Source organism: Haematobia irritans, chromosome 1 (assembly GCF_050003625.1).
Source record: "Haematobia irritans isolate KBUSLIRL chromosome 1, ASM5000362v1, whole genome shotgun sequence".
NCBI classification, from domain to species: domain Eukaryota; kingdom Metazoa; phylum Arthropoda; class Insecta; order Diptera; family Muscidae; genus Haematobia; species Haematobia irritans.
The window spans coordinates 202,498,824-202,518,012 of NC_134397.1; the positions used below are offsets into that span (position 1 = coordinate 202,498,824).

General features: G+C 33.0%; 4 protein-coding genes across 6 annotated transcripts in view; 2 read left to right on the forward strand and 2 right to left on the reverse strand.

Annotated features, from left to right (window-relative positions):
- The window catches only part of jar (Myosin heavy chain 95F jaguar), a 65,743-nt gene extending 58,511 nt beyond the window's left edge, over positions 1 to 7,232 (forward strand). The window contains exons 12-20 of one of the 3 annotated variants that reach the window (XM_075292577.1): positions 228 to 349; positions 411 to 641; positions 968 to 1,012; positions 4,949 to 4,990; positions 5,358 to 5,478; positions 5,549 to 5,666; positions 5,737 to 5,841; positions 5,915 to 6,010; positions 6,599 to 7,232. In XM_075292577.1, the coding sequence (XP_075148692.1) occupies positions 228 to 349; positions 411 to 641; positions 968 to 1,012; positions 4,949 to 4,990; positions 5,358 to 5,478; positions 5,549 to 5,666; positions 5,737 to 5,841; positions 5,915 to 6,010; positions 6,599 to 6,744 (1,026 nt within the window). In that variant the 3' untranslated portion in view covers positions 6,745 to 7,232. The remainder of the gene's footprint in view (positions 1 to 227; positions 350 to 410; positions 642 to 967; positions 1,013 to 4,948; positions 4,991 to 5,357; positions 5,479 to 5,548; positions 5,667 to 5,736; positions 5,842 to 5,914; positions 6,011 to 6,598) is intronic. The other 2 variants (XM_075292578.1, XM_075292579.1) reach the window with 2 other exon arrangements.
- Positions 7,233 to 11,408: 4,176 nt separating this feature from the next.
- Positions 11,409 to 12,748, reverse strand: LOC142222440 (uncharacterized). Its single transcript, XM_075292584.1, has one exon. The coding sequence runs from the start codon at positions 12,615 to 12,617 to the stop codon at positions 11,520 to 11,522; it is 1,098 nt and encodes a 365-aa protein (XP_075148699.1). The 5' UTR covers positions 12,618 to 12,748; the 3' UTR covers positions 11,409 to 11,519.
- A 1,344-nt stretch (positions 12,749 to 14,092) lies between these two features.
- On the forward strand, positions 14,093 to 15,965 carry SerRS (Seryl-tRNA synthetase). Its single transcript, XM_075292583.1, has one exon. It carries the CDS (start codon positions 14,211 to 14,213, stop codon positions 15,714 to 15,716), a length of 1,506 nt encoding a protein of 501 aa, XP_075148698.1. The 5' UTR covers positions 14,093 to 14,210; the 3' UTR covers positions 15,717 to 15,965.
- A 318-nt stretch (positions 15,966 to 16,283) lies between these two features.
- LOC142222444 (ATP synthase subunit s, mitochondrial) lies at positions 16,284 to 17,270 on the reverse strand. The gene has a single exon (XM_075292587.1). It carries the CDS (start codon positions 17,084 to 17,086, stop codon positions 16,469 to 16,471), a length of 618 nt encoding a protein of 205 aa, XP_075148702.1. The 5' UTR covers positions 17,087 to 17,270; the 3' UTR covers positions 16,284 to 16,468.
- Between the last annotated feature and the right edge of the window lie 1,919 nt (positions 17,271 to 19,189).

Genomic DNA, 19,189 nt, shown 5'->3' on the forward strand with positions numbered 1-19,189 from the left:
AATTTGACTTTTGGGTCGATGTGGTCGATTTTAATTGTTGTCTCGTTTTTAGCATTGAAAGTACATTCTAGCGAACTTCGATTTTGAACAACATAAAAATCGACAAGTCGCCTTTAAAGGGCATCAATTATTCGATTAGGAAAATGATGGGGTTTCGATTAAAAAAGTTCTTAATACGAACGCCTAAAGCTAACATTCATTATCATTATATTCGTTTCACTTTCAAGGAACAACAACAAGCTGAGGAACAGGAACGCCTGCGCAAAATTCAAGAAGCTTTGGAAGCTGAACGCCGAGCTAAAGAAGAAGAAGAAAGACGTTTGCGTGAAGAAGAGGATAATAAACGACTGTAAGTTATTCCATAACAAAAACAAGTTACCTCTCTTTCACTTGTATACGCAATTCTATAGGAAAGCTGAAATAGAAGCACGCCGCAAGGCTGAAGAAGTTCAACGTGTGAAACAAGAAGAAGAAGATAGAAGAGCAGCATTAGCTTTGCAAGCACAATTAGAGAAAGAGGCAATTGATGATGCCAAATATAGACAACAATTAGAACAAGAACGTCGTGATCATGAATTGGCATTAAGATTAGCCACCGAATCGAATGGTCAAGTGGAAGATAGTCCGCCAATGATAAGAAAGTAAGTACAAAATAAAGTAAATTGGCATTGTGGAATTTAGATTTGTATATAGCTTTTGTTGCAAATACAACAACAACAACAACAACAACAACAGCAGCAAAGAAACTCGTCAACAAATGCACTTGTGAATTGTCTTATGTATATTTCATATTAGAAATCTTTGATTAAATTTTGTATTTTGTCCAAATCGTATTATTTTTAATATTTTTTTATATATGCATATATTGTATATTCTCTCTTTCTCTTTTGGTTCACCCTACACAAATTCCAACAAATCAAAAACAAAATTCCACATTATGTACTATTTTGGTTTCTCTTTGCAACAGTGGTCAAACGGATATGTCGCCCATGGGTCCAAATAAACTGATCAGGTATATTTGAAAAAAAAAAAAAAGCAAAACTAAACACTAGCATACTCTACTACTGCACTCTCTATGCAATGCACCTAAAACAACAAAACTATTCCAATAACCAATTAGCATACTGTGATATAATAGTGAATGGTAAATCGGTTAATCGACGATTGACTTTTGTCATTTTATCATTTGTGTTTTCCTGCTGGCTTTATATTTAAGTCTAGAAATCAGAAGTGAAATCAGCGATTGTTCAGTATTAGAGATTTTTTTATTATGTTATTTTATAGTGTTGATAGGTTATAGAGGATGACACAAATCCGTAAAATCTAATTGGCGTCCACTTAGACCTTATTGATCCATTATGATTCATCCAACTAATTTTTCTTCTATTCTACTCCATTACAATTAATACCACCAGATTTGCGTTCACTCTAATTAGTTTATCTAGATCCTCCCTCCCCCAGAAGCCTTTATGAAGGCTTTACTGCGGTGTCGCAAATCAGTAACAGCCAAAAAGAAAAAAGTAACCAGTATCTTGTTGCTTCTAAATGAAAATGCCGGACACTGGCACAGCCAATGGTAGGAATATTCCGTAACCTCCGGGTTGAGACTCAATCTAGAACTATCCACATTTATTAAGTCAACACTTACCCTGTGTTTTCCTATGTTTCTCATGTCCTGTGATAATGCCTACTAAATGTCTAAAATTCTCTATGCGCGTCAATATTAACATTCCAGCCCACAGACGAAGCCAAACGACGTTTTCATACGTCCTCATTGACACAAAAATTAATTTCACGAACATTTTTCCAATTAAAATCTTAATTGAGTTTTAAAAAATATTCAATTAAAATTCACCAAATTTTTTAATTGAAACAAAATTCAATTAATTTTTTTAATTGGACCAATTAATTTTTTAATCGATGCTATCATTTCTGTGATTGAAGACATTTCAATTAAAAATTAATTGAATCAATTAATTTCGTGATTGAAGAAAAAAAATTTTTTTGTGTGAAGATAGCGAAGGAAAAACGTCCGTAACATAATAACAATTTTTGTGTCCCATGCGCCTTTATCAGCTAGCACATCTGCCTCTTCATGACCTATTATAATTTTGTGTTGTTAACATTTCATCAAATATTGGCAAGAGTCCAAAAACAGGTATGAGTAGACACAAACCCTAATTCCCCATCGATTTTGGAACAATCGACGTAGAAATTTAATAAGGGTTTTAAATTTACTGTCGTGGAAAAATATCGCCTAAACTATAATTAATTCGGGTTGCTACATTTGGCATTATCTTCGATATTGCGCTTAAAGTCCAATTTCTTCGAGTTATTTTGCACCCTCACTAAAACGAATTTCATAGCCACCTATGTAAAAGGGCTAAAAAATGCGAAAATCGTACGTCTATGGCAATGCATAACTGATTCAGTCTTTGCAAGTTCCTCTATACAAATCTCCCTCGCTTATTGTTCAGAGGACTCTATATGTAATCTCTAATTTAGTATTTAGAAATTTTTCCCTACGTAGATGATGGCTTTAATCTTCGTATTTTAGTATACAGAAAAAAATTGAAATTTGAATGTCTTCTACACACAACAAATTTTTTTCTGATTCAATCACGAAATTAGTTGATCCAATTAATTTTTAATTGAAATGTCTTCAATCACAGAAATGATAGTATCAATTAAAAAATTAATTGAAGGTCAATTAAAAAGTTAATTGATCCAATTAAAAAATTAATTGATACAATTATTTTTGTGATTGATTTTTGTTTCAATTAAAAAATTTGTTGAATCAATTAAATTTTTAATTGAATATTTTTTAAAACTCAATTAAAATTTTAATTGGAAAAATTTTCGTGAAATTTTTTTGTGTGTAGAGATGGATTTAATTTTCACCTCACAATAAGTTCATATGAGCTAATATATAAAAATTATTTGTTTTGCGTATTGTAATAAATTTTACTGTGCATAAAAGATTGTAAGGAAAAAGAACTCGAAATTTCCATAAAAATAGATGTGTCCGATCCATTTCTCGGCAGACGTGATTTGCGATAAAATATTTGCCGGTATTATTGAAAACTTCCGCCCTATGATAATCTCATGAAAAATTAATTATTTTTGAGCCAATTTATCATCACTTCCGGGTCCGAAAATAATATTTTCATTGCCTTTTTTGGCAACGTTTTTTTTTTTTTTTTGCTAAGTACTCATATCCTTACTTTTATATGAACGTCCCAAAACTCATTTATTAGCCCCTTAACATGTTCTCTTTCACTTGTTGGTTAGCTTAAAATAAAATTGTAAATATTTTCTCAGATTAAGAGGACGATATAGTTGAGGTAAACATCGAAATGTTGTGAAAAACTTTATTTTATTTTTATTTATGATTCCGAAAATACTGAAATAGCATCACATTTGAAGAACTAATGCGAAATCAATGCATCGAATGTTTAACCCTTTCACTACCGAAATAAACCTAATGTTACAAACTTTAATTTTTCTTCTGTTTTTTTCTTGTATTAGCAGCATGTAGAATAAAAATTGTAATTCTGAGGGCCTACCTCAATTACTTCAATAGCTATATGAGTTTATTTATTTATTCATTTATTTAACCAACCAACGCCCTATAGGACAACATGTTGATAGAATTTAGTACAATTCAGGAAAAATTGACTTAAAACTAACTATTAAACCTATACTAGCACACAATTTTTTAATAAAAATTAAGTATTATATACAAAAGATCGATTGTCAGTATGATGACCATAGACAGATCATTCCATGTCTGAGAAATATAAAAGTAATTTGCGCTTGAATAATGAAGGATTAATTGAAAAATTTTTCAGGTGATGTGGCAGCGAATTCCATAATCTTGCCACTCGCACCGAGTATGACCGTTCAAGTACCAAATGGGAGAAATGCTCAAGAAGAACTTGAGTATTTCTACTGGTGGACAAAAAGGTGATAGAATTCACAAGATACAACGGAAGACCATACAAACGAACAACCTAAAAACTGCGATGAAAAATGTTCATAGTTATCACGAGCGCGTGTTCTGAAAACTTGATTCTTGAATTGTGACCAAATAGCTGACCTATTATATCTATCGAAGTGGGACCTATTATATCTATCGAAGTGTGACAAAAATACAAAAAATAACCCGAAAAATATCAGCTATAGTTTTTATACAAATGTCCAATTATTAGAGACATACAGTAGAAAAATGGACTTAAAATTTCGTATTTTTCGTTTATTGTTAAAAAAGTTTATAAAAATGCATTTTAGTACTCACCAATATTGAAAATATTTATAGCTTATTTAGATTAAAGACTCTAATTTAAAAAAATATCTAGAAATAAATCCACAGGGAATAGAGGTTGGTGTCGTTTTCGAATGTCCTCCTAGGTGGACATCGGTAGTGAAAGGGTTAAAAAGAGTACTTCCGCCCTATGACAAGGCCATGTAAAATTCATTACTTTTGGCCAATTTAACACCAATTCCGGATCCAAAAACAACATTTTCATGACATTTTTTTTTTGCAACGCTTTTTTGTTTGCTAAGTACTACTATCCTTACTTTTATGTAAACAAATTCATTTATCAGCCTCTTAACATGATCTCTTTCACTTGATGTTTAGCTTAAAAAATTTTTATTTTTTTTTTTTCAAATTAAGAGGATGGTATAGTCGACAATCTTCCTTCTTATCATCGAATGACCAAGACTTGGAAAATAGAAATAGATAATAGTTGGTCCCACATGGAAAGTCTATTGTCAACATCGAGTACCATTCACTATTATACGACGGCAGCACTATAAGGAATCAAGGAAATCATAACTAATGTATTAATCCCTATTTTTATAAATTTCTTTTCTTTTTAATCAACTAAAATATACAAAAAAATTTTTGCAAATATTTTCAAAAAAAAAATAATAACGCAAAAAGGTTCAGTGTTTCGAGTATAGCTTCTCGTTATTTGCAACAGAAGTGAGTTCAGGTTTATCCACAAAATTTTTCAGTAGACTTTGTAGATTTTTTATTAAAAATCGATCACATAATTTCACTAAGTCATTCAGTTAAAAGTAGAAATCTATATAATGTATAATTTGTATTAGCCTAACTCTAACTCATTGATAGATGAAAAATATGTTTTTTTTTTCAATTGTATATAACCACCACATTTAATTTTTGTTTGAATTTAAATTTTTAGGAGATTGTATATTTATTAACCAACAAATAAAGGTTGAGGTTTTTTTTATTTATTTTTCTATCATAAATACATAACCATTTTTTGTTTGATCTTTTTTTTCGTTAAAAAATCTGAAACTAATGTATATCTTTTTTCCCAAAAAAGATCTGAAAATGTGCGAGCCCAACAACAAGCTTTGGGTAAACAGAAATATGATTTATCAAAATGGAAATATTCAGAGTTACGTGATGCGATAAACACTTCCTGTGATATTGAATTGCTTGAGGTAAATATCGCACACACAAAACCCATATATCACCTTTATATCACTAATTACATTTTTTCATTTATTCCAGGCTTGTCGCCAAGAATTCCATCGCCGTTTGAAGGTCTATCATGCCTGGAAGGCAAAGAACCGTAAACGTACCACAATGGATGAGAATGAACGTGCCCCAAAAAGTGTTATGGAAGCTGGTAAGTTTGCTATATTTTTTAGAATGAAAAGTTCATGTATGTTAATAACCTATTGAATTGAAAAACTTAGCTTCCAAGGCACCACCATTGCTACAACCTAAACAAGAAATCGTTGCAACTGCCCAACATCGTTATTTCCGAATACCGTTTATGAGAGCCAATGCACCAGAAAATAGTAAGTGTAAGAAACTAAAATATCACATAGATGTATTACTAACTTTTTATGAATGTTTTCGAACAATTTCTAGCTAAACGAGGTTTATGGTATGCTCATTTTGATGGGCAATGGATTGCAAGACAAATGGAGTTACATGCAGATAAACCACCAATTTTATTAACAGCAGGTAAGATAGATATTTTATGCTATTGACATTGACAACAATCTCCCAGTCACAGGTCTCAGAAAACATATTCGCAAATAATAATAATCAAATTTCAGTTCCCTGCTAAAGGCATACTATCCGCCATATTTTCTATTCATAAGATAGAGTTCGATATTTTTAATACAATTTTCATTTTCTGTTCGTAAAATAGAGGTCGATATTCTTATCGAAGTTTCATGAAATCTTGCATAGAGAAATATGCCAATATTAACGTCATTTATTAGCCGGTCTTATTCCACCCTCTAAAGCTGTGAAATATCAGCTGTATTGATTGAGATTTAGATACCAACTCCCCAACAGCATTTTTTTTTTGTTTTTTTTTTTTTTTGTCGAACTTTGAAATGCTGGCAGGGATACATATCATCGGAGCATATTTAATATTTTTCGGGAGTACCCGAGCGAAGAATTACTCTTGAATCTGGTTGTTCAGAATATTTTTCTATGAGCACGAAAAAATTGCGAGAAACCAAACCTACCATCCTCGTCTTCTGTATCTTACATATGTATCGCCGGATTGATTAGGAATATTACCCTTACTTTTATTTACAGGTATTGATGACATGCAAATGTGTGAGCTCAGTTTAGAAGAGACCGGTCTTACACGCAAACGTGGAGCTGAAATTTTGGAACATGAATTTAATCGTGAATGGGAAAAACATGGTGGCAAACCATACAAAAATTTAGGTGCTAAATAAAACAAAATTATTTAATATTATATTTAATAATATTATTAAGTCCCCCCACACACACACATAAACTATAAAATTTATAATTTGAAATTATAAAAATATAAATAAAATTTCTATATCTAAATTATATGTGAAAAATAAAACTAAACAAAAATCAAATCAAATCAATGGAATATTTTTACATACATTTGAATGAAATACGAATGCAATAAAACAAAAAAAAAACTTGATAAATGAGTAGATAGAATATTTACCCAAATCCACTTTTATTCCTATAGTTATTCAAATAAATTATATAATGTCCAATTACAATGGTTTTGATTGCAAATCACATCCACACCCTATATGCCTAAGTATAACATAGACTCCAAAATATACATGTATTAAGATTTCACTAACTTCCATACATACTATATCCCTATTAACTGAATAATTTTATAATACTATATTTCGTATGTCTATAATAAAGTGTAATGCAATAAAAACAAAAACAATTGGATTACGAAGTAAGAATGGCGAAGTTTTCTTTTTTAGCTTTCAAGACTAGATTATAATGTTTTTAAAATAACGTTCAATAAAAATATGCAAAATGAAAGAAGATATGTTGGACCCTATTTAAGTATAGCCTTCATATACACAATCATAATCAAATATGGCTTCCTCAGGGAATATTTTAAATTATAGTCTGTAAGGCGCATTAGGGAAATATTTGATTTACTAATGCGTCTTATAGACTATAAGTTTTTCCGGACGGAATGTCTGAGTTTGTAAAGAATCTTACATTGTGTCCAATCGATACGACAATTCGTTGATGACTCAATCGATAAATGTGTTATCGATCTCATAAACATGCAGCAGTATCGATCATGCCTTCGGACATAACTTATAATGTGGCCAATACATGGGATATGTTAGGTTAGGTGGCAGCCCGATGTATCAGGCTCACTTAGATTATTCAGTCCATTGTGATACCACATTGGTGAGCTTCTCTCAGTGAAACCACTTAGAGAAGCTTTGAAACCCTCAGAAATGTCACCAGCATTACTGGTGCTAATATGTCCAACACGACCACTGTCGTCCGGATAAAGGACACCTTATCATGTTCGCGTGTTGCGGGGACGTGTTGGCATAAAATCAAAACAACTTTGATTTTTTCCGGTTGGGAGGCACAAATCTTCATGTGTAAGGGGATGTTCGCCAAACATTAGCAAAAACAAATTTATTTTCATAATTAAAACAAGCATTTCTGCAATGAAATTAATGAGGGATCGCTAATTCAGCTTGGAATTTTTATTGTTTCTTCCATTTTTACTAAAAAACGGCTTTACACCTAAGTTTTCGTCCATCTTCATTGTTTGTGTTTATACTTCTTCTGATTTCTTCGTGTTGTTATCATAATTGTTCGTGCAGTGTGAGGCGAACCTGTTTATCCGACCGTCTAAGGTCCGCTTAAACTTATAGTCTGCAAGGCACATAAAGAGATGTGTTCATATAGCACATCTGTTAAGTTTGCATATTGAACAATATATGGCAACTCTGTTTTACCGTTATACTATGCAATTTCAATTTTATTGAACCTGTGTAGTTTACGTAACAACATTTGGAGTATATCACGAAAATGTTTCCTTTGCATTGCAATAAATGTTTTTGCCGTCAATCGATCGAACCAAATCGTATTTTCAATATATCTCGTTGCGGTCATATACTATGCAATGAATGCCTTATGGAAATATGTCCATTGTGTTCCAAGCCGTACAATGGCACAGTAATACAAAAAAACATGCCACCAACGATGAAGGAATATTTTGAGGATCCCATTAAACACTATCGTCACTATCAGAAGGTAATGCATTTTTATTGTGAACAAGAAAGAATGCTTGTAACTCATCTGGCCATTAATAATTTTGATGAAATCGAGAGGCTTCAGAAAGAAAAAGAAACTTTGATAAAGATTCAGATAGCTCTTGGAAGGAAGATTGAACTCGAACACAATCGAATAAAACGATTAAATGAATTAATGACAAACAAAAGGCAAAACAATGAACACGACTCCAATGTGAATCTCTCTATAATGGATACATCAACGACACTTCCTTATGGTATTTTTGATGAAGGTTCTCGAAATGATGAAAAACCTGACATCTTTAAATCACCAACAGTAAAAGATAATAGTTCTTGTACTCTGAGTTCCACATTGAACTCAAATAATAGTGCGACCAATAAATATGTGTCAATTCAATTGCCGTGTAAGAAGAAATCGCGAACACCACCACCACGACTCTTGTCGATGACCAAGTATATGAAGAAACCTAAGCAAAATTAAAGGTTTTATTATTATGGATATCTCTTGTAATTTTATCTAATTATCTAAAATTCAATGGTTCTTTGCAGAATGCATTTCATTTTTTTCTAATTCATTAACTTTTTCCGCCCTACATAGTGTCCTTGCACTTACTTTTATAGTAATGATATATGATATCACTACAACTTATGTTGATATTATAATTAATTACTTAGTAGAAAGAACTTAAGAAAATTTTTGGTTTTTTTTTTTAAGCAAATATCCCTTAATGAACTAAATAACTTAAATATTGTAATGACTATCAGTTTTCTTATGATGTATATATAAATAAATGGCCAGAAATACACCAACCAAGGTATTATGGATTTGTATGGTAACTTAAATGTAATGTAAAAATCGTCCCACAACATGAAATGATTAGCGACACCCGTCTCCCCATGGTTAGTTTAGGTGCAGTGGCAGTGGTGGTTATTTTATACTCTCTTAGGCTATTCAGCCTTAGTAGAGATACCAAAGATGATGAACTTCTGTCTTATCAAATAGTGGTGTCCGATTGTACTTTTAGCACAAAGGCATCGGATCTTTAGCCGAGGTCGAAAGCCTACATTGAAACCACTTAGAGAAACTTTGAAACGTTCAGAACGAATGCATATAAACCTATCACCAGATTTGACCTCCGGAGCCTCTTGGAAGACCAAAATTCATCCGATTCAGTTTAAATTTGGTACGTGGTGTTAATATATCGCCTCAAACACCAATGCAAAAATTGGGCGAAATCAGTCCATAATTATATATAGCCCCCATATAAACCGATCCCCAGATTTGACCTTCGGAGCCCCTTGGAAGAGCAAAATTCATCCGATTCGGTTGAAATTTTGTACGTGATGTTATGTTAGTATATGGTATCCAACAACCATGCAGGAATTGGTTCATATCAGTCCATAATTATATATAGCCCCCATATAAACCGACCCCCGGTGCCTTTCGGAGAAGCAAAATTCATCCGATCTGGTTGAAATTTGGTACGTGGTGGTAGTATATGATATTTAACACCCATGCCAAAAGTGGTCCATATCAGTCAATAATCATATATAGCCCCCATATAAACCGATCCCGAGATTTGGTTTTGGAGCCACTTGGAGGAGTTTATAGTTTATCGACCTTTTTCCTTAATTATTAGTTTTTGTTTTTTAATGGGCTTTCAAGGTCACTTTAAAATGCAAATAAAGCAAGAATTGAATTATTCCATTATTTCCATCCAACGTTTCGCTGGGATTATTTCCAGCCTCATCAGGAATGATTTATTTATTGGATCTGGCAACAACATATGGAATTACATTAGATCTTAGCCTAAAATCTTTACATAATTTTCTATAGAAAAAAAATTTTCACAACATTTTGTATAGAAATAAAATTTTGACAAAATTTTCTATAGAAATAAAATTTTGACAAAATTTTCTGTAGAAATAAAATTTTGACAAAAATTTCTAAAGAAATAAAATTTTGACAAAATTTTCTACAGAAATAAAATGTTGACAAAATTTTCTAAAGAAACAAAATTTTGACAAAAATTCCTAAAGAAATAAAACTTGGCAAAAAATTTTTTATCAAAATGAAATTTTTACAAAATCTTATATAGAAATAAAATTTTGACAAAATTTTCTATAGAAATAAAATTTTGACAAAATTTTCATAGAAATAAAATTTTGACAAAATTTTCTATAGAAATAAAATTTTGACAACAATTTCTATAGTAATAAAATTTTGACAAAATTATCTATAGAAATAAAATTTTGACAACAATTTCTATAGAAATAAAATTTTGACAAAATTTTCTATAGAAATAAAATTTTGACAAAATTTTCTGTAGAAATAAAATTTTGACAAAAATTTCTAAAGAAATAAAATTTTGACAAAATTTTCTACAGAAATAAAATTTTGACAAAAATTTCTACAGAAATAAAATTTTGACAAAATTTTCTAAAGAAACAAAATTTTGACAAAAATTCCTAAAGAAATAAAATTTGGCAAAAAAAATTTTATCAAAATGAAATTTTTACAAAATCTTATATAGAAATAAAATTTTAACAAAATTTTCGATAGAAATAAAATTTTGACAGAATTTTCGAGAAATAAAATGTTGACAAAAGTTTCTATAGAAATAAAATTTTGCAAAATAAGTTTTTGTGTTGTTTGGTAGTTTTTTGATAAAATTTTCTTCATATTTTGGTAGATTATTTTTGGCTCGAGTGGCAACCGTGCTGGGGTTTCGTTCGATACACAGGAACAGGATATAAATATATTTCTTCAATTACTACTTCTTAGCATTTAGGGTACATTCTATATGTAATATAGGTATTAAAATCCATTTATGTTTTTTTGGCATTATTATATCTTTTTTATTTCTGCTAAAATCCATTAACAAATACCATTTTAGTAAAAAATGCATATACTAAATATGTAAATTAGGTTACGTTTATCACTTTAAAAAGTCCACTACCTCTTCTAGCTCTCTTTGGCGTGCTTGCTTTTGTGCCCATCGACTTTCTGCCACTTTCACATTAACCACCCATCGATCATGAGCCAATCGTATACCACAAGCGCCTCCCTTATCTGGCAAAATGGTGGGAATTTTAGATCCTTGCACACCACCCATATAATAAGTGGCGTCTGTACGTAAATGACGTCTTTTTGCCGGACAAAGTTTACCGCCTTTGGGGAAGGGAGGTTCGGATAGATACAATTTCAAACATCCTTGATGAAATAGATGGCCACAATAAACACGTTCCACATATGCATCTTTATTGTCGTCCGTTTCAAGGTCTGCAGGGTTATGGGGCAATACCAACTTGGAACAAATGGGACATTCTTCTGTGTGAAAACCTTTTGTGGCTTCTAGGCAAAACTTCAATGCTCTGTAAAGTGAAGGGACGGGTTGAAAATCGGCCGCTGTCTTTCCTTTGGGCATTCGCAAAGGTGGCTCAACACATTGACGTGCAATTTCACGTGACTGCCCATTGAGGTAACGCAATAGTACCGTTGGAAGATTAGTCTCTTGTTGATGAAATTCCGCACAGTGTTGGGGATAATCATCGGGTATCGTTGCCTTCAAGCGATAGTAATATTCGCCACCCTTAGCAGTGAAATGAATGGAATTTGATTTTTGCTTTAGTTTCAGGTGGTCAGTTGATGAATCGACTCCCAAGTCCTTGCGCAACTGTTGTATTTCATCGTAACAAACACACAAACTATTGTCTTGGACATACTGTTGTAAAAATTGAAGAACCTTTATGCAGTGCGGTTTTCCAATGTATTCCTGTTTAATCTGCTTCTCGCACAAACCCGTCAGACCCTGAAGAAACTTCTCCGAAAGAGTTTTACTCTTGAGTTCGATCAGAATTCCTTGTTTGGGATAATCGCTGGGGAAACGAAGACAAATTGTGAATTGACGATAGTACTGGGAGTTTTGAATATCAACTCTCAACAGTTGTGTGGTACATGCAATTATTTTAGAGTTTGGTACAACATTTTCACAAAGTTTGCGTACTTCATCTATTTCAAATTCAGATATGCTCATAATCTGGTGGGAGGTTGATGGAAATGTTTGAAACAATTATTTATGTATTTATTGGAGCAAAAGGAGAAAGTCCTTTTGATGATGATGATACCTCAACATATGGTTTTACCATACAAATATTTTCCTTCGACTGTCACGGGTAACCGTTACTTATCTTTAAGTGGTGCCATATTGCCAGCACCCATCGACAACAAAATCTTATTCGTGTGTAAACACAATCATAGCGATAGACGTAAGGCGAAAACTTATTTACGTATATGTAATATTGGAAGCCTAAAATTTGTGAAGAAAAAATATTATTGAAATCTTTTTTAATTATCGGAAAATGAGATAGTGTTGCCATTTACTACGAATTGGTTAAAATCGCCATTATGTACTAGGGCTGTCAACAGGGATAAATCCCGTCCCGAAATCCCGGGATTTTTTGTTTTGAATTCCGGGATTTTTCGGGATCCCGAAAAAATAATTCCAATTTGTTAAATATGTGGCTTTTTAGAATTATTTATTAATAAATTGGAGTCTTCATACCCGACAATTTGAGTTAATAAACATTAATGAAACACCTTAAATGAGAAGTGAGGTATACTATAAGAAGCAGAATTTCATCAAAAAGAGAAGTAAACGATAAGGTCCTGAGTTTATGTGAAATAGAATTCGTGCAACATAAAGCGCTTTACAGACTATCAGTTATTCCGGACGGGATGTCGGGTGTTTGTAAAGAATCTTACAGTGTATCGAACCGATACGACTTGACGGCGATGACTAAATAATCGGTAAATGTGTTATCGATCCCATAAACATGCAGCAGTATCGATTATGCCTTCGGATTTAACTTATAATGTGGCCGATATATGGGATATGTTCGACACGAGCACTGTCGTCCGAAATAGCTGATAGTCTGTAAGGCGCATAAAATAAAAAGCAATAAATAATGTGCTTTACAGATTATAAGTTATTTCGGACGACAGTGCTCGTGTCGAACATATCCCGGGATTTATAAAAATCGATCCCGAATGGCAGCCCTATTATGTACTAAAAAATGAAGTTAAAAATTTTGGTATTATCACATTTCCGCTAAGGAATTAGAATATATTTTATTTTGGCGACAAACAGCTAGCATTCTGTCGGGCAGTTTAATTTTTTGTTATTTGGGAGAATGGAAATCATTTATATTGATACTTTGCTCTATTCCCTATAAAATGTGTCTGGTTTTGCAAAGGAAATCTTTATTCTTGCTTTCCACATGTGAAATACGAATTTTTTACAACCGGTTTTTCGTGAGATATATAAACGATCGATAACATTGCCCCAACGAAAATGTCTATAGCAAAAATTTCAATAAAAAGCACAGTTATTTTGTACAAATAAATTATATTCGCCGCTTGGATTGCATAATCCGGGTAATCGAATAAATTGAAAGTCTCATCTCCAACAAAATTCAAAATGGTCTGGTAATACTTTCGTCATATGTTGTGCAAAAAAATTGATTCGCTTGCTAGCCACGTTGTGAATCACCGACACAAACGACGGAACGCCAGTGTGTTTACGATTTTAAAAGGATATTAGCGATTTCATCATCTTTTCTAAATAAAAATGGTTTTGGATCTGGATCTCTTCCGCAGTGACAAGGGTGGTAATCCCGATGCTGTACGTAAGAATCAGGAAAAACGATTCAAAGACGTGGCTCTTGTTGAGACTGTCATTAACCAAGATCAAGAGTGGCGACAAAGACGTCATCGAGCTGATAACCTGAATAAGGTAAAAAATGTTTGCAGTAAGGTGATTGGTGAAAAGATGAAGAAGAAGGAACCACAAGGTGATGAGGCCGAAGAAGTTCCTGCTGAAATCCAACAAGAGTTGACTGAATTGAATGCCGAAAAATTGGGCCAGCTTACAGTCAACCAAATTAAGAAAGTCCGTGTGCTAATAGACCAAGCCATGGTCGAAAATGAAAGGCTGCTACAAGAGGCTGAACAGAAACGTAATCAAGCCCTACGAGAAGTCGGTAATCACTTGCACGAATCCGTGCCCGTTTCCAATGACGAGGAGGAGAACAAAGTGGAAAGAACTTTTGGTGACTGCACCAAGAAAAATAAATACTCACATGTTGATCTTATCGTAATGATTGACGGCATGAATGCTGAAAAGGGTGCTGTTGTATCTGGAGGACGTGGCTATTTCTTAACAGGGCCAGCAGTTTTCTTGGAACAGGCTTTAATTCAACATGCCTTACATCTGCTTTATGCCAAGGACTACACGCCACTGTATACTCCATTCTTTATGCGCAAGGAAGTTATGCAAGAAGTAGCCCAATTATCGCAATTCGATGAAGAACTCTATAAGGTTGTTGGCAAAGGCAGTGAAAAGGCCGAAGAAGGTGGAACTGATGAAAAGTATTTGATTGCCACTTCCGAACAACCCATTGCTGCTTATCATCGTGACGAATGGTTACCTGAAGCTTCACTACCCATTAAGTATGCTGGTCTTTCTACATGTTTCCGCCAAGAAGTGGGTTCCCATGGTCGTGATACTCGTGGCATCTTCCGTGTTCATCAATTCGAAAAAGTAGAACAATTTGTGTTGACTTCGCCCCATGACAATAAATCGTGGGAGATGATGGACGAAATGATTGGTAATGCAGAAAACTTTTGCCAATCACTGGGCATTCCATATCGTATAGTTAACATTGTTTCTGGAGCTCTGAATCATGCGGCCTCTAAAAAGTTGGATCTGGAGGCATGGTTTGCTGGTAGTGGGGCATTCCGTGAATTGGTATCTTGCTCAAATTGTCTAGACTACCAGGCCAGACGATTATTGGTGCGTTATGGTCAAACCAAGAAAATGAATGCTGCTGTCGACTATGTCCATATGTTGAATGCCACCATGTGTGCCACTACTCGTGTTATTTGCGCCATTCTTGAAACTCATCAAACTGAAACAGGAGTTAAAGTTCCAGAACCTCTAAAGAAATTCATGCCACCAAAATATCAAGATGAAATTCCTTTTGTCAAGCCAGCACCTATTGATGTAGAGGCAGCCGCTGCCAACAGCAAGAAAGCTGGCGGTAAAGGAAACAAGAAAGATGCTGCAGCTGCTTAAGATAGTCAATACGAACATAGTTTTAAGTTCAATTTAAAACGGTAATGCATTTTTTACATACGCTTAACGTAATTCTATCGAGAATCGGCTTTAATAAGATTGGGAGGAATCGGTTTGGATTTTTTTTTTTTATGGAACTAACTATGTAGACATTCTTAATTTATTACTCATTACGTCAACATTTTAGTATTACAAATAACATACATAATAAATACAGCAAATAAAGTGATCCTCCAGTAAACGAAAAAATGTGCTTTGGATATGATCTATGTTAGTTGGTGTAACGAATATGTGATAAAGCATTTGCTAGAGCAATATTCCTCCCAGACACAGTCATGTATGGTAAATGAATGGTTTAGAGACAACTTAGTTTTCTTGATATTCAGCGAACAACAAATTATAGAATTAAAATTTTTCAAAATATAACTCAAAAAACTTATTAAAGAACCAAATTTGCCATAAAATTAAAAAAAATAACCTTTGGTTTATCCTATATGTTTAGGCTATAATATATATAAAACCAAAATATTCCATAGCAATAGCGGATGAATTAAAAATACCATTCAGTTAATATTTTAATGCATATTAAAACTTTTTATTCGTAAATTTACTTTCATAAAACATTTTTTTTGAGGGCATATATCCAGTCTTACAGTTACTCGACATTTTCGATATTAATACAAGAATATTACATATTTTCGAAAATGAAATAAATATAAAATAAATACATGTACAAGGTTTTGCTTGTGAAGCTATCCGTTGCTCGCTGCTTCTTTCTCCATGTTACAATTTGGCAATGCTTTTTTCAACTTTGCGATAACTCCATCCAAATCTTTTACATAACGCATATTGAATATACGTAGCATTTTGAGATTTTCCAAATGTTCAATAATTGTCAGACCATCGTCACTGATATTATCACATTCGGATATTTGAAGAGTATTTAGAGTTTGTTTGAGGTGAAGTAAACCATCCAAGCCATCAGCTTCCAAATGTTTACACTGATGAAAGACAACTGTATCTATGTGATTACATCCTTTGAAATGTTCCAATCCGATTTTCATAAGTGACGCTCCCGAGCCATCTACCACCTTAATTTTGAATCGATAATGTTCAGGTGGAAGTGTATTATAATCTCTAACCAAACGTTTCGGGGCATCAATTGTACAAATCGCACCACCATTTTTTATAACCCATTCCGCACATAGCCTATTTGCTCCAACCAGGCGTTGACGCTCCAGATCCACACGATTAAATGCTATGGCCACATATCCCCAAAGTAATCTTGACGATTCCACATATTTCGTGTCCTGCATATACATAGGAAGAACGGCCTTCCTGAGAAGTTTGATTTGTCTTGCAAGTATCATTTTCCTTCGAGTATGTTTCTCCTACTAGTTTTCTTGTTCGTATGTAAAGCAAGATTTGTCTAAACCAAATGTTCTCTTTTGAGAACTTTCCTGAATTTCGTCACTCTTCTATTATTGTTTGTTTATTATTTCCAATCCAAATGTCAGATGCATTTTTAGAACGCAATAATATTTTCACAAGTGAGCTCAAAGAGCAGATGTTAGGAGAACTGTTTGTTTTATTAGTGTTACCGGTACGAAGTAGATGGCGCACTCGTACAATTTGCTAATAGGCTCTACACATAAAGGCTGGTACTCTGTTCGGTTTTCGCGTTGAAACTCCATACAAAACCAAAAATTGCGAAAATTTTGCGAAATTTTTTCCATTTGTGATACTTTGTTTTTTCATGTTGAAAAACTGACGTTTATAGCACGGCGCCATTTGCAATGTGAATTAAGAAATAATTTATTTATTAAAAACTATTTGTGCGGGTTTATAAATCAAACACGGACCATATTTTTGTTCCGAAACTATACAAAGGATCAAAGGAATAGCAGATCAATTGCCCAAGGAAAAATAAAATGTTATTTTGTAAAAACAAGCAACACCACCAACTTAATCCAATATCGCTCCCTATAAAATAGCGCTCCAAGCTACCTAAAAAAACGCCGCTTTCTATGTGCGAAATAATGGTTTCCATAAAAATGTTTCGCAAGAATGAACATAGTACCGGCCTTAAAGGCCGGTACTATGTACTATGGAGCGCTATTATACAGGGAGCGATATTGGATTAAGTTGGTGGTTGTTGCTTGTTTTTACAAAATAACATTTTATTTTTCCTTGGACAATTGATCTGCTATTCCTTTGATCCTTTGTATAGTTTCGGAACAAAAATATGGTCCGTGTTTGATTTATAAACCCGCACAAATAGTTTTTAATAAATAAATTATTTCTTAATTCACATTGCAAATGGCGCCGTGCTATAAACGTCAGTTTTTCAACACGAAAAAACAAAGTATCACAAATGGAATAAATTTCGCAAATTTTTCGCATTTTTTGGTTTTGTATGGAGTTTCAACGCGAAAACCGAACAGAGTACCGGCCTTTACGTTGGAAATCTACATTTTCGAGATTCGAAATCTACTTTTTATAAGGCAAATGACAGTTGAAATCTAGTAAAAGTGGATTTTGGAAGTGTAATGTGAATGAGGTATAAACATTTAAAGCCTATTCGACCTGAAACACATCCCAATAAACACAGGATGAGCGTTTTTCAAATGCAACAACTTTTCAGTTTGAGGGTAAATATAATTTTTAACATAAATTCAACTTGACTTGAAACAGCTCATCTTCTATACATCTTCAAATTGTTTGCGAATTACTCCCAATTTGCAAAAATGGTGACGAAATCTTTGAAAAGGTGTTGAAGATAACATGAGAAAACTTTGAAAAATACTGCCCTAAAATGCAACGAAAAAACATGTGGTTTTCAATACTTATTTGTGCAACGAAGTTCGTAATCAATTGGAAGAAATACAAAAATTGGAAAATTTTAGACAAATAACTGAATTTGCCCCAAATAGTTTATAATAATAGGTAAGTGAAAATAAAAAATGAAATAAAACTTTAAGTAAGTCACTCTTCACAGAAAACTAAAATTATTCTATGTTCTTGAAAACATTAAAAAGCTGACCGATGAAAAAATGTTAGACAAATAACTGGAACTGCTTCAAATAGTTTATAATAATTGGTAAGTCAATATGAAAAATTAAATTAACACTTTAGAGGAGTCACTAAGTTTAAATCTCTTTGCAGAGAACTAAAATCTTTGGATGCTACATTCTTGCAAACATTAAAAAGCTGACCAATGAAAAATGAGTGGCTTATCGACAAGAAAAAGTTTCCAGAAACATTTCAAAGTGCAACCAATTAAAAATGTTAAAAACAACAAATTGGTAAAATCAACAACTTGTGGTTGAAAATGTGCATCACCCCTGCCAGTATTTCAAAGTTCCATTTCATCCTCATCGCTACCACAGACTCGTAAGTGACACTGCAAAAATCGCCAACTGTGATAGTATTTTGCCATCACTATTCGCATGAAAGTATTTTGCCATCACTAT

Bases quoted from the DNA above. Each gene is read 5' to 3' on its own strand.
- LOC142222440 (XM_075292584.1), bottom strand. From the start codon at position 12,617: ATGAGCATATCTGAATTTGAAATAGATGAAGTACGCAAACTTTGTGAA.
- SerRS (XM_075292583.1), top strand. From the start codon at position 14,211: ATGGTTTTGGATCTGGATCTCTTCCGCAGTGACAAGGGTGGTAATCCC.
- LOC142222444 (XM_075292587.1), bottom strand. From the start codon at position 17,086: ATGATACTTGCAAGACAAATCAAACTTCTCAGGAAGGCCGTTCTTCCT.